This window comes from Aspergillus welwitschiae, assembly GCF_003344945.1.
Source record: "Aspergillus welwitschiae strain CBS 139.54b unplaced genomic scaffold BDQ94scaffold_5, whole genome shotgun sequence".
Classification (NCBI taxonomy): Eukaryota; Fungi; Ascomycota; class Eurotiomycetes; order Eurotiales; family Aspergillaceae; genus Aspergillus; species Aspergillus welwitschiae.
Window position 1 is genome coordinate 398490 of NW_020798699.1, and position 13260 is coordinate 411749.

The 13260-nt window shown below is 50.7% G+C and overlaps 6 protein-coding genes across 6 annotated transcripts; 2 read left to right on the forward strand and 4 right to left on the reverse strand.

Annotated features, from left to right (window-relative positions):
• Window positions 1-219: 219 nt before the first annotated feature.
• Window positions 220-1809, reverse strand: BDQ94DRAFT_183898 (uncharacterized protein; the record flags this gene model as incomplete). The annotated part of the gene is made up of 1 exon (XM_026774521.1): window positions 220-1809. One exon carries the CDS (start codon window positions 1807-1809, stop codon window positions 220-222), a length of 1590 nt encoding a protein of 529 aa, XP_026629985.1.
• Window positions 1810-2335: 526 nt separating this feature from the next.
• Window positions 2336-3628, reverse strand: BDQ94DRAFT_137198 (porphobilinogen deaminase, dipyromethane cofactor binding domain-containing protein). Its single transcript, XM_026765011.1, has 2 exons — window positions 3003-3628; window positions 2336-2943 (listed from the first exon to the last, which is right to left on the reverse strand). Exons 1-2 carry the CDS (start codon window positions 3503-3505, stop codon window positions 2406-2408), a joined length of 1041 nt encoding a protein of 346 aa, XP_026629986.1. The 5' UTR covers window positions 3506-3628; the 3' UTR covers window positions 2336-2405.
• Window positions 3629-5393: 1765 nt separating this feature from the next.
• On the forward strand, window positions 5394-7102 carry BDQ94DRAFT_157269 (FAD-binding oxidoreductase; the record flags this gene model as incomplete). Its single annotated transcript, XM_026768720.1, has 3 exons — window positions 5394-5957; window positions 6023-6888; window positions 6955-7102. The coding sequence occupies 3 exons, from the start codon at window positions 5394-5396 to the stop codon at window positions 7100-7102; spliced, it is 1578 nt and encodes a 525-aa protein (XP_026629987.1).
• A 268-nt stretch (window positions 7103-7370) lies between these two features.
• Window positions 7371-8455, reverse strand: BDQ94DRAFT_137200 (DUF846 domain-containing protein). The gene is made up of 3 exons (XM_026765012.1): window positions 8227-8455; window positions 7818-8104; window positions 7371-7750 (listed from the first exon to the last, which is right to left on the reverse strand). Exons 1-3 carry the CDS (start codon window positions 8367-8369, stop codon window positions 7602-7604), a joined length of 579 nt encoding a protein of 192 aa, XP_026629988.1. The 5' UTR covers window positions 8370-8455; the 3' UTR covers window positions 7371-7601.
• Window positions 8456-8812: 357 nt separating this feature from the next.
• Window positions 8813-10267, forward strand: BDQ94DRAFT_104223 (HpcH/HpaI aldolase/citrate lyase family protein). The gene is made up of 3 exons (XM_026763403.1): window positions 8813-8979; window positions 9100-9320; window positions 9382-10267. Exons 1-3 carry the CDS (start codon window positions 8940-8942, stop codon window positions 10099-10101), a joined length of 981 nt encoding a protein of 326 aa, XP_026629989.1. The 5' UTR covers window positions 8813-8939; the 3' UTR covers window positions 10102-10267.
• Window positions 10268-12921, reverse strand: BDQ94DRAFT_104231 (CCCH zinc finger and SMR domain protein). Its single transcript, XM_026763404.1, has 3 exons — window positions 11850-12921; window positions 11044-11775; window positions 10268-10992 (listed from the first exon to the last, which is right to left on the reverse strand). The coding sequence occupies exons 1-3, from the start codon at window positions 12779-12781 to the stop codon at window positions 10434-10436; spliced, it is 2223 nt and encodes a 740-aa protein (XP_026629990.1). The 5' UTR covers window positions 12782-12921; the 3' UTR covers window positions 10268-10433.
• Window positions 12922-13260: the final 339 nt, after the last annotated feature.

The window sequence follows — 13260 nt, forward strand, 5'->3', positions numbered from 1 at the left end:
GAGAAGTCTGAAACTGCTGAAATCTGCAAACAGAAGTTCATTTCAAGAGAAACTACAGAAAATGTGAAATGGTAGTAGTAGAAGTAGTAGTGCCGGAACCTCTCCTGCAATGCATCTTCAGTCTACCAGCTTATAGGCAATTACTGGTACTAGTTCCATCAAGTCATCAATGATATGGAACCCGTAAGGCACTTTCTAATTCTACACTTTGCAAACGTGTTAAAATCCATAATCAACCATAAAATCCAACCAGTCCAACCATTCGGGATGAACGTGAGGCCGATCATAAGCTGGATTGAACGAGTCCCGCTCAAATCCCACGCCTGGCTTGACACAACCATTCTCGTCAAATGGATTTAGCCCATTTCCATACAGAAACTCGTGTATCTCCTTTTCAATCCAGATGCCTAGACCAGGTTGTCTATTCCGCGTTACATCCACACCCACAACAAGCTTAGGCCTCCTACTAGTACTTCGATATCTCCACCGGGTACGGTTACGAATCCCTTCGATCAGAATTGACCAATTATCCATATCAGGCTCCGAGAAACCCAGAAAGCTCAACTCGACCGAGCGGGTGGTGAGTGGCAGTCGATCCAGAAGCCTGACCATGTCAGTAGCACCGACTGAGAGGCCTGAAAGTCCAAAGTGGCGTAATCTCTGCCATTTTGCGACTAGGAAAATGGTATCAAGTGGAATATTCGGAAAGCATCGATTGCTAGACGAGCTTTCCTGGACCGTGGACATACTGGCTTTGAAGCTAAAGTGCTCTAAATCAGCTGCATTTCTCAACACATCTCGCAGATTACCATTGCGGAAAACCGGCCATCCACGTTCATTTTGGTTGGGGCATGAGAGAGCAAGATCAAGTCGCTTGAATCCTGGCTGCTTGAGAATAAGGAAAAGGTTCAAGAGCTCCTCACACGGTTGTTCAAATATCGTGCAATTTATTCCTGTGTCCAGCTGGTTGACATCGAAAACGAGCTCAGAGACCTTGTGGTGCTCTCTATCTCTTGCTAGCAAATGCAGTGCAGCCCGGAATCCACGCCATCTGTCCTTCCAGTGCTCGTGTAGATCAGTCCACAGAGAAAGAGCTGGATGGTTCTCCTTGTGCGTCGGCCATCTGCGCGGGACGGGATAATTAAACCCAGGCGGGAACGTGCGAATCATAGGTGTTTGATAAAGAGGATAAAAAGCACGCGCATGCGTTACAGGTGTAATTGTGACTCTTTTCAAGGCTGGAAATTGCTTTAGCCCATACTCGAAGGCTTCCTTATCAGCGTTAGTGCGAATGTTTTCTTCCTCTTCCCTACTCAATTTTTCATAGAGGTCGAAAGATTCTTTCAGCCATAATGTGGAAGCAACGTCCTGCTCGGCCCGCTCTATGCAATCTGCTAACCCCGTATAGTCACGTTGGTACCTCCTCAAATCTTCAATATTTTCTCGACAAGCATTGAGATACCAGAGTTCAGCTCCTGCGTAGGGGACCCGCTCTTCTGGATTTCGTCCGTAATCTAGCACCGAGAACTGAGGAGGTGGTAACAGCCGCGTGTCATCCCAGATAATCTCTTGGATGTGCTGGCGATAGACTTCGTGGTCGGCAACTGCACGGAAGACTTCGAGGTTACGTTGGTCAGCGGATAGAAAGACACGTTTTATACGTAATTGCGCTATCTGGTGCAGAAGCTGGGACGTCAGGCGTAACGATTTGATATCCCGATTGGGCAGATATGACACAATAGACGCAATTAACCTGATTGGAAGGGTCGTTAGGGTGGCTCCTGTGTTCCCTGCGGTTTTGGGAACCATCTTATCCTGAAGAGAAATCAAAACTTAGAAGAGAAGACAGCCTAGGAATGCTAGAAATAATGATGATGGAGGAAAAGTGGTGGGTATAGCTAATATACCCACCTCGATATATATGTCGGGTGTCTAGACGATGTGGTTGTAAAGATAGAAAGTCACCATGGTGGAGTAGAGTGACTTCAGAGAAGACGAGTGTGATGAAATCCGAGTAGGGAAGGAAGCGAGGATATTTCCACATGAAATTCTTTTTTGACTCCTCGCCATCATGTTTGAGATTGGTGAGGCATTAAATTGCGAGGGTTGAGGTTTGTAAAACAATAATAATTTGATTGCTGATCGGCTCAGCCCATGATGTACTTCACTCTTTTCGCGACGTGCCTATGAGTCCTTCCAAATGGCTCATGCAGCCAAAGACATTGTCCAATCATTTTCAATGTTGTGCTACTATGTGGCTCCAAGGGTACTGTTTCGGTAGAAAGGACCATCTTACTGACAGATGAAGCCTGGGTGACAGATAGCGTGAGAAATAAGCAGTCGTGGCGATGTACATTGAGTGGGGATTAATTCTACTAGTTAACGGTACATATTCAGGTCCTCTTCTATTTTGCATCTGTCGCAATGGTCTCTTGTAACAGACGAATCTCATCCAGCAATGCTTGTCCGCCATTCTTCAACAATTGCTGAGCGACCGTAGCACCCAACGCCTCGGCATCCTCGTCCGTTCCCACTTCCGCTGTCGTCCGTTCGGAGAGCAAAGTTGTCCCGTGGGGATGAATTATAGTACCATCTAGTCGCAATTGAGCTGGCGAGGAAGCTGTTGGTGCCTGCTCAACAGTGCAATGTACTGCGACTGGAGACGAGCAGCCGCCCTGAAGAGTGCGTAGCAGTGACCGCTCTGCCAGACAGATCCGACGGGTAAGCAGGTCTTCGATTTTTCGAACCATGGTCTTTGTCTGGGCGTCCTCCTTGCGGATTTCAATGCCCAGGGCGCCCTGACCGACAGCGTACGGGAACTCCGAGGGAGGCAAGCGTTTCGTAATGCGATCTTCCAGATTGATGCGGACCATACCGGCCGTGGCCAGAATGATTGCCGAAAATGGACCTTCTGGGTCATCTAGCTTTTTCAGCCGTGTTCCGCTGTCACGTCAAGTCAGAAAAGAGTCAACTCTCGGTGACAAATAGGGGCAGTTCCTTACAGATTCCCGCGGCATTCCTCCACTTTCAAGTGCGGGTATCTGTATCGAAGTAGGGCTTTCCGTCTAGTGGAACTCGTGCCCACCACAGAGCCGGGGGGCAATTGACTCAGATCCGTATACTGCGACCGCAGCCCCTCCTTCATCACCAACGCATCAGTGGGATCTTCCCGATAAACAATAGCCCCTAGTGTACAGGTTTCTGGTAGACGCGTCGGCATATCTTTGAGGCAATGCACGAGGAGGTCCAGCTCTCCTGCGCACAGCTTGGTTTCCATCTCTTCGGTCCAGATGTTCTTTGCTGCATCGGATGGCCCTGCAAATTTCAGGAAAGGGCTACTTTTGTCGGCATCGCCGCGCACCACAACCGTTTGCCAGGGAAACTGGACTCCGGGGTGAGCAATGGTCAGCTCCTTGGAAACATGTTCCGCTTGTACTAGTGCCAGTTTGGAATTGCGGGTGCCCAGGCGTAGCTCCTGTACTGTGGTCGTAGTGTTTTGTGACATCCTAGAGTACACGATAGTTTTGAGGAAGGAAATTTAGTTGTAAGTTGTAGAAGACAATTGAACCTCGTGGAGCTGGAAAGATGCAGGTTTCAGTTCGCTGGCAACCTAAATAATTGATACAAGTTAGCCAAGATAAAATGACTAAGGAATAAGCGCTTGTATGTTTTGAGACTAGTGATCCAGCATTGAGGCCTGAGGGAACAGTCCTGTTATCGACCATTCAATCTCAACTCAGCGACTCTTGGGAATTGTCAATTGCATATTATACGATCCAGGTAGAATATCTAGTTTAACAATCATGTGACTCTATACCCAGTTTATCAGTACCCCACCTGGCAATATACCTTTATCGCAACGTAAGAATAGGCATTTGCTGGGACTGGACGCAGACATAGAGGGTATCATTGTTATGGGAATCTTCACACTGATTGATAAGACAAATTGCGAATGGAGCGCGGCGATCCTTATAACTGTGGGAGCTGATCTTCACGGATATGGTTAAGTTTGTCCCCGCTCCCAACACTGGCGGCAACCCAAATGACGATTCGTCTTTTCGCACACCTCAGACCCGAGTGAGTCAGACTATCTCGTGGTGAATGATTGATAACAAATTCCTGACTCTTGGACCCTGACTAGGTCATTTCCAGCAAGTGGAAACGGGCATAGTCCCACTGGGCTTCTTCTCTAACTCAGAAGTATCTAACTGCTTGAAATGAGCCATCTTTCGTTGATGGTATCTTCCTTTAAGCTGATCGTTATCAATTATATAGGATTTATTGGCATTCGGTCATCATCAGCAATGTACCTGTCGACTTTTCTTACTATCTGCTTAGGCCATCAAGCCGTAGCGGAGATGGCATCGGCGAGTATACAATCTTGAGCTTGGTATGCGACACCGACGCAGGCGCAAAATTCAGGAGAGCAAGAGTTGGCGGTCCAGGTCAAAGAATAAAGCTGAACATAATAGGGGTGAGTCGTGGTTTTGCTAGTTCTAGTACTACTACGAGATGACATCGTGGTTACCATGTTTCGGCTTCCTCTGTCAGCACTGCAGACGAAGAATGTATCTAGTATCCTTAAGCCATGCCCTATAGGTTTGCTGAGTAGGTCGTCCCTTGCTCCAGTACCATCTGACATAAGATTAAGCATCTTTTTGTTTTGTTCTTTTCCCTCGCAGAATGTGATTGTCGAGATACACTGCGCTGTCACAGTTTGTAGAATACATTGTACTGCCTAGGATAGGCAAGATCTTTGCCTTTGAATGCAGGCATGATCCAACTGAACAAGAAATAAAACATTACAACGCGAACAAGGCTATGAGAGATTGGCAGAGGCTCGTTAACATGCCGAGAAGCATAGTATCTCATCGGTCCAATGATCCGGTATGAGCTGATGTATTCCCAGCAGGAGATTTGAATTGCAGCTGACGGCATTAAATATACTGTAAGCGTACCTATGGCATCGGTAATCTCTCACGGGCTTCTAAAACACCTGAGCAATGCTGAAGAAAACCCACTGAATCATTAGAAACATGAAGTAGTGGGGAAACACGTGCATCCTCGGTCAATCCCAAAGTTGAGACTTCGTTTCGAGGTTCCCTTGCAGATCCCCCTCCGGTTAGATGAAATGACAGTCTCTAAAGAGCATCCCCCATCCGACCGTTCATTTAACAGTCTGTTTTAGCTCAAACGTGCGTGTCGATCCTAAATCGAATACGCGAATACGCAAATACGCAAATACTACACGGAAAGTTGCCCGTTTTTGAGGATCGATCACAGCCGATTATACAAAATCTATTCAGCATGGACCCCCTGAGCCTGGCATTTAAGATAACTAGGATGCCTCATTTCACCACCCATTACACGGAGCAAAGCTTTTCGTATCCAAGATGATAGCTGCTGCTCTTCTTCTGGCTGCAGTGGCCCCTGTCCTGGCAGCCCCAAACACCGACGCAGTGTCTGTTTGCCAGCACCTACACACGGTTTACCCCCAGTACACCGTCTGGGACCCCACAGGCACCTACGCAACTGAAACATTCTGGAATCAGTCTTACTACAACAATGCAGTCAAGGAATACTGGAACGGCGTGAACGCTGACAACCGTCCGGCCTGCGCCTTCTTCCCTGCAAACGCGCAACATGTCTCCGTCGCAGTTCAGCAGCTGAACAAATATCCCACTGCACCCTTTGCATTGAAAGGAGGCGGTCACAATTTCAATGTGGGGCTCTCAAGTACCAACGGGGGCGTCCTTATCTCGTTCAATGAGAACCTGTCCTCAACCACCCGCAACTCAGACGGCCAGACTTTCGACGTCGGGCCTGGAGCCCGATGGGGCGATGTCTACGCTGTCACGGAGAAGACGAACCAGGTCGTCGTAGGAGGCCGATTGGCTAATATCGGCGTAGCAGGGTTTACGATTGGGGGAGGATTGTCATACTACTCAGCTCAATATGTACTACCTTACCCTATCCCTTCCCCGCCCCCTTTCCTCTACGTCCTAGCACTAACCCAACCCAGGGCCTATCCTGCGACAACGTGGTCAACTTCGAAGTAGTCTTAGCAAACGGCACCATCGTCAACGCGAACAGCACCTCTAATCCAGACCTCTGGTGGGCCTTGCGCGGCGGCGGCAACCGCTATGGCATAGTTACCAAGTTCACATACCAGGGTCACCCACTCGGCGACAACGGGCAAGTCTGGGGCGGCATTCGCTTTTACAGCGCCGACAAACGCCAGCAAATCTTCGAAGCTCTCTCCAACTTCACAAGTGAATACCCGGACGCCAAAGCCGCCGTCATCCCAACATTCGACTTTGGCTTGCCCGGAGCGATAGTCTCCAACCCAGCCGTTTTCTTCTTCTACGATGGAGCGAAGCCCAGCACTAACGCCTTCGTCGGTCTCGACAACATCGAAGCCCTGATCGACTCTACAAAGACCACCACCTACACCGATCTAACGAACGAAGCAGGCGGAGCCAAGATCTACGGCATCAACGCTGCCATTCGTGTCAACACATTCCCCAACATGCCGTCCCAGCAGATGACCCAACTGCTTGAAAACCACTGGGCTACCTACCAGTCCATGATCAAGAACGATTCCTCCAAGAACTTGGACATCCAGATCGGCACATTTACCCCGCAACCGCTGTCAGTGCGCATTGCTCGTGCTTCCAACAAGGCCGGCGGTAATGCTCTCGGCCTGGACCCTGCGAACGGTGATCGTGTCTGGATTGAGAATGACTTGATCTGGGTTAATCCGGTTTGTAATGATGCTTGTCCGGAGTATCTGCGCCAGGTGGGTGATACTGTGAAGGAGGCATTTAATAACACGCTGTTGGGAACTAAGCCGACGAATTATCAATCGGGTGATGTGGATTGGATCTCGTACGTTTCCTTTTTCCTTTCTTTTCTTTCTTTGTCCAGGGCAGCACGCTAATAATCATATAATAGCTCTAATCCTCTCTTCATGAACGATGCCGCCGACTACCAAGACGTATATGGCAGTTATGGACCAACGAACGAGGCGCGACTGGCGAGTATTGCCAAGGCGTATGACCCGACTGGGTTCATGTTCCGTCAGGGCGGATGGTCCTTTTAAACTTGGCGGTGCCTGAAATGGAGGAGTGCATCTGTTTGATGATTAATTATCACGTATATTGGTCTATTCAGGCTGCAAATACCCCAGATACCTTTAGCTGGATAATGGAATAAGATAATGTTAGGATTTCACATTGGTCTTCAGCTTATCCACCTGATCTTATTGTTCAGTGATAGCTCTATTGAAGCTTGAGCTATATATCCCCCACGAGGATAGGCTCGTTTTACAGCTAGTCAGACATCTGACTATAAACTACAAGCTCAAAATACACCAGTAGTAACATACGATACAATACAATAAAATCTAACCGATAACGCTTGAAGAGTATAACCGACAAAACAAAAAGCTCCCCTCCCCTAAGATATCCTGCTCCATCTTCCCCGATGAAACCACTACACCCCACAATCCACACCTAGAAAAACAAATAAAAAACTAAACAGACAACCGATATCCATACCCAGTATGAATCCCAGTATAATCCTTTTCAAAGACATACACCCTACTTGAAAAGCCTGCCCAGCAGGCCTCCCGCAAGGTTACTCATCACTCCACCCGAAAGCGCACTATTCGCGAAGGTAGAAGCCTGACTGAAGCGATCGCACCGGGAGAACGCAACAGTGTTGGTGATGGTCAAGGCGAGGGCAATGGCTGTATACAGTTAGCATCCACGCTCCTTGTATACCTGCTGGGAGAAAGAGTGCAAGGATAAACTCACCAACAAGACTCAACCAAATCACACTGCTCAAACGAATAATGGCCAAAATGGCGAGACCGATCCATAGTGCAGGCGTCACGTACAGACTCAGCCAGAAGAAGCGTTTGTCCGTGGCGGTGATGGTGCGGGTAGTGGGATCGGAGGACTCGAAGACCCAAGTAGAGTCGCCGGAGGAAGTGTTGACTTCGTTCCACCAGCGGAGACCGACCAGTCGGCGACCGGCTATGTTTTTGAGGTAGTAGAAATCGGCGGAAAGGATGAGGAGGGTGATGATGAAGACGAGGACGCTGGTTGCAGTGGTTAGCTTGGTTGTTTGCTCGGATCTAGATAGGGTAGCTCTGGGAGGGTCCGGAATTGGAGATTGAGGGAGCTATGATCTTGAAGCTGAGTTTGAAAGGTGTTTACGGACAAGTTCTTGATAAAGAGCACGCCGAAGAGGTACATCAGTAGGGCGCCGATGCGAAAGCCCAGGAAGAACAGGAGAGTAATCGGATGGGCACTAAGGCGCCAGTTCAGTTCGCCCTGCTGCGGTTGGAGCGGTTGTTGTTCCATGATGACAAAAAACGTGCAGGATCAAGTCAAGAAATATCCTCTGGAAACAGTCCAATACACATGAGATAGACGGCAGTCAAGCAGCCTCCTGACGAGTCCAGATCATGCGAGGCGGGATTGCGTTGATGCTGCGTGTCTCCAGCCAGGGGCGGTGGGGTGCGGCAGAATGTGGAGCGGCGGACGGTTACTTGACACTCTTTCATCTTATTTCTCCGACTCCCCTCTGTTTCATGCGCGATCGGCACTCGGGCTCTTTCATATTGCTCAGTTTGGTGTACAAGAAAGACCAAGGCAGTGGTTGTCACAGGTGAATAATGCAAGTGCCAATGGAACGAATCAAATACGGGCCAGTCGCGACACCTGCCGGATGAGGTCATCGGCCGGTTCCTGACTGGAGAAGCCTTTATGCGCAAACCGAGGATCTCTTAAAGTTGCGGGTCAATCCGCAACCGCTGCAGCAGCTTCATCCGATAATCTCCATTCTTTCAATCCAACAGGAGACATTGCAGTTCAGTGTGATCCCAAACTCACTACCATCGCCTCAACTGAACACTCTCCCTCTCATCGACAATGGCCGCCAGAAACACCCTCCGTCGCGCCCTTCTCTACAGTACGTCACTGCCCCCTTCTCTTCCCAACCCATAGGTCTCCCCGCATTTCCGCACTCATCCCACACCCCAACATGCTATCCGACTATACCAATTACCCCCTAACTAACCCCGAATCCCAGTCCCGGGCTCCTCCCAACGCTTCATCGATAAATCCCGCACACTAACCGCCGACTGCGTGGCCTACGATCTCGAAGACAGCGTAACTCCGCACAAGAAAGCGGAAGCTCGGTCCCTGGTGCGGAGAGCACTCGACGAGCCCGCACCGCAGGGAATCCGCGAACGAGCCGTACGAATCAACTCCGTGGACAGCGGCCTCGCCCTAGGCGATCTCACCGAAGTGGTGCGTACCATTATCATCCCTCACTTTTCTTCTCCATTCAACTCACTAAATCCGGTAATAGCTCAAATCCCCCAATCTCACAACAATCGTGATCCCCAAAGTCAACACCCCCTCGGACCTCACTTTCGTGAACGATGTCATCACGCACACTCTCTCCCAACAACAACAACAGGATCCTTCCACCCCGAGACCTCCAATCTCCCTCCTCGCTCTAGTCGAGTCCGCCAAATCCCTCACAAACCTCACCCAAATCTGCGCCTCCACGCCCCTCCTGCAGGGCCTCATTTTCGCGGCCGAAGACTTCGCACTCGACCTCAGCATCACCCGTACCCCGTCATTAACTGAATTCCTCTTCGCAAGGTCTATGATTGCTACGGCTGCTCGCGCTGCGAACCTTCCCTCTACTATTGATTTGGTCTGCACAGCGTACAAATCTACCAAGGGGGACGGGTCCCCGCCTGCGGTGCTGGAGGAGGAATGTCGCGATGGGAGACGGCTAGGGTTCAATGGGAAGCAGTGTATTCATCCGTCGCAGGTGGAGACGGCGCAGGCGATCTTTGGACCGGATCCGGAGGAAGTTAAGTGGGCTGTGAGGGTGTGTGTGGCGGATGAGAAGGCTGCGAGGGCTGCGAGGGCGGGACGGGGTGCGTGGACGCTTGATGGGAAAATGATTGACGTGCCGGTGGCGGAGAAGGCCAGGGCGGTGGTTAGGAAGGCGGAGGCGTGTGGGTTTGATGTTGGGAAGTTGAAGGAGGAGTGGGGGCATCAGGAACCGGAGTGAGCATGCTTGTACTAGGTGGTGTTTGTGTCTTGAGTGAGAGGAGTTATATATACAAAAATTCAGTCAAGCCAGTTGACAAATTAGGAGTAACTATTTATGGTACTTGTTGGATGAGGGGAAGGTAGAACCGAAATGAGATCAAGAAAAGATTTGAGTAGATAGTCTATCGATCACCTCTTATACTCCGGGACTATCACTTCCCTACAAGAATTCACATAAAACCCAGTAGTCTCCCAAAGCGTATGCTAGGCTGAGTTGGAGGTAATGTTGAATTCGGGAGATCGAGCATCAAGAAAGGTTTTCTTGAGTGTTTGAAGAATATTCGCTGTTTATTATTGCTTTGACTCCAGGTCTTCGCGCTTCAACAGCTGGATCTTGCCCATGGTCAAGATGGGCTGGTCCGCATCCGCCTTGCTGTTTGCATCATCTTCCAGACTCTTGGCTAGTGATTTATCGTAGCTGGTGGGGTCAATCCCCAGGATGCCACCAACATATCCACCCCGCTCACCGGGGACACTGAACTCGCGGAACAGGTACTTCCATTCATTTAACCATGCCTTGACGGCCTTGCCGATCTTGTCCTTGCCATTCTTGGAATGATGGCCCGTGCCTGTGATGGCGTAGACTACGCGCCGGCCTTCACGGGCATGCTTGAGCAGGATCTTTTCCAGGTATTCAATGGCCTCCTCGGGATGCAAGCCATGCAGGTCAACGTACAGTTCCTCTGCTGCATCATCCAGACCAGCGTCTAAGAGATGTTTGTTACGTTCTTCGTATAGTTGCCGTGCTGCTTCCCGATGACACTTGCGCATGGCTTCGTTTTCAGCCTGACCCCGCAGAGACAGAGCCTTTGCGGCTCTTGCGTCATTGCGGTTCCACGCTTGAGCAGCACTAACCAGAAAATTAGCTTCAAGCCTTCAGACTTCAAAAGTGTCAATTTACCTTTGAAGGAATTTGTTCCTCACCGTACCATGGCGGATAGCCTCCGTCCGGTATTTTATATATTGTTGGTTCGCTCGGGAACCGGTTTCCAACCAGGGAATGTTCTGCGGCGGTGGGATTGCCTGAGCGGCTGCGCTATGTTCGCGGCCTTTAACCCCATCCCGAGTGTTCTTAGACGAAGATTTCCCCTTCCCAGGCGCAGGAGATGGGGACATGCGAACCACGTCCGCTAGTGATGTAGGCATGTTTTCTCTGCTTGAATTATTGTCGCGATTTCCGCGTTTCCCATGATGCTTCTTGCCCGTATTCTTGGCACTGACAGCAGCAAGGGTGGGGAATGCGTCTGGATCATCGACCGATGGAGCAGCCGGGTTCAGCTCACGATGCTGATGCCGACTCCCTGGTCGAGAATGAGGGCGGGACAGGTTGGTCATACTCCCATTTCGCTTACCAACAGCAAATTGCATGGCCTGAGGCACGTACTTGCTGCCAGGGAATGCAGACAAATGACCTGGATACTTGCCAAGATACTGGCCAGTCCATTGGTCTCCCATCCCGGCAGTAGACTGCAGGGGAGGGAAGGCCTCCGAGGTACTGTCCATGTGGAATGACGTGCCAGGTGATGCTGTGCCTGGCGTACCGTCTGCCACACTGAGATTTGCAACGAGAGCTGAAGGGTCATGCGAAAACGGGCAGCCGTCACCTGCCAAGCAGTTCCCCATAACCCAATACCTGTACGAATGTGCTGCTATTAGTATCCTGTTCTTGCATGGACGAAACATCGGGGAGCTTGGGGGTATACTCACTTGCAAAGGTGATTGGTTAGATCGTGACTAAACCGGCAATCGGCACGAAGACATTGGCCGGTAGACAACCAGTACTTGCAGACCACTGGACTGCGACTTTGGCTGGGAGGGGTAGCGATCTTGGGCGGCTCCATTGACATCGACTTTCCGACCACAACGTGGCCGTCCTCCGAGTGCGGCAAGATGGAGTCACCGTCACCGGGTTGCGACAGCGACGCGATCGTCGCGCCCAAGTCGTAGCTGTTGGCTTCCAGGGCCGCCTCAATTTCATCGTTCGATCGCTTGTCTCCCAGGACAGTGCGTAAGATATCGTGCGGGCTCATATCGGGCACAAACTCGGGTGCCGTGGCGCTCAGCCCTCCTGTGATGCTCGGGGTCCCAATAGACGAGGTGACGCTGTTAGCGTCGTCGGCAACCAGCCAGTCCACATTGCTATCGCTACCCAGGTCGCCGTAGAAATCGGACACTTGGCTTTGATCGGAGAATTCGTATGCGTTCAGATTAGGGGAGTGTGGGATGGGTTGCGCAAGAGCTAGTCGAGGCGATGGGCGCGGAGAAGTGAAAGGCGACACGGTGGAGGACAGGGGTGGCCGGGATAAGCCGCCTCGGGAGCTCTGGAGCCACGAGGTACTTCCGGGGCTTGTGCCTAAGTTCGAGTGAGGGGATAATGGGGTCGCAGAGCGCGCCATCTGCCAAGGGGCAGGAGACGAGCGTCGAATCACCGTGTGACGAGGCGGCGGAGGGGAGGAGTCTGGCAAGGTGCGATTGCGATGGCGCCAGAGGATGTCGAGGACGGCATTTTCTAGGGACGGACCTGATAAGGAGGTCTTTTCGCGTACAAAATCCTCTATTTTCTCGACCTGCTCTTCTTCGTCCAGCGCTTGATCCTGGAGGATGCGAAGACAGTCCTCGAGGAGGTCTTCTTGAATCATTCTGGATCGTCGGGGGGGCTGAACGAAGGAAGGAAGAAGTAGGAGGGCGACGGATACACGGTGTGTGCAGGAAGATGTGGGGTAATCGGCGTTTGGAGATGGGAACAGTAATCAGATCAAGGAGACAACAGAAGACAGGTCAGATTCGATAATCCACGTCCATGATTTGTTCCCAGGACAGCTGGAATTCATGAAACGAAGAGGAAATCTTGAAGAGAAAAAAACAGGGATGTTAGCAAGGTTGACAGGCGACAGGGGACAAGCTTGAAGTCCATGGGTGATTACATCGCATCTACCGTCGTGCAATGATCGATGATGACGGGGAGGGGGAGAAGAGAGTGGATCCGGTAAACGAAGGAAGGGAGGGAGAGAAGATAAGAAGAGGATATGGGTTGGAGAGATGGAAAAAGAGGAGGTCCAAAGAGGGAGGACGCGCAAGACACACACACAGAGAGAGAGAAAGAGAGAGAGAATAGAGG

Coding starts and splice junctions, on each gene's coding strand:
- BDQ94DRAFT_137198 (XM_026765011.1), bottom strand. CDS start 3,505: ATGTCACAAAACACTACGACCACAGTACAGGAGCTACGCCTGGGCACC. Junction 2,944..3,002: donor GAGGAATGCCGCGGGAATCT/GTAAGGAACTGC, acceptor TTGACGTGACAG/CGGAACACGGCTGAAAAAGC.
- BDQ94DRAFT_137200 (XM_026765012.1), bottom strand. CDS start 8,369: ATGGAACAACAACCGCTCCAACCGCAGCAGGGCGAACTGAACTGGCGC. Junction 8,105..8,226: donor GTGCTCTTTATCAAGAACTT/GTCCGTAAACAC, acceptor CACTGCAACCAG/CGTCCTCGTCTTCATCATCA. Junction 7,751..7,817: donor GATTTGGTTGAGTCTTGTTG/GTGAGTTTATCC, acceptor AACTGTATACAG/CCATTGCCCTCGCCTTGACC.
- BDQ94DRAFT_104223 (XM_026763403.1), top strand. CDS start 8,940: ATGGCCGCCAGAAACACCCTCCGTCGCGCCCTTCTCTACA. Junction 8,980..9,099: donor CCGTCGCGCCCTTCTCTACA/GTACGTCACTGC, acceptor CCCGAATCCCAG/TCCCGGGCTCCTCCCAACGC. Junction 9,321..9,381: donor TAGGCGATCTCACCGAAGTG/GTGCGTACCATT, acceptor ATCCGGTAATAG/CTCAAATCCCCCAATCTCAC.
- BDQ94DRAFT_104231 (XM_026763404.1), bottom strand. CDS start 12,781: ATGATTCAAGAAGACCTCCTCGAGGACTGTCTTCGCATCCTCCAGGAT. Junction 11,776..11,849: donor CTAACCAATCACCTTTGCAA/GTGAGTATACCC, acceptor ACATTCGTACAG/GTATTGGGTTATGGGGAACT. Junction 10,993..11,043: donor AGGAACAAATTCCTTCAAAG/GTAAATTGACAC, acceptor TTTTCTGGTTAG/TGCTGCTCAAGCGTGGAACC.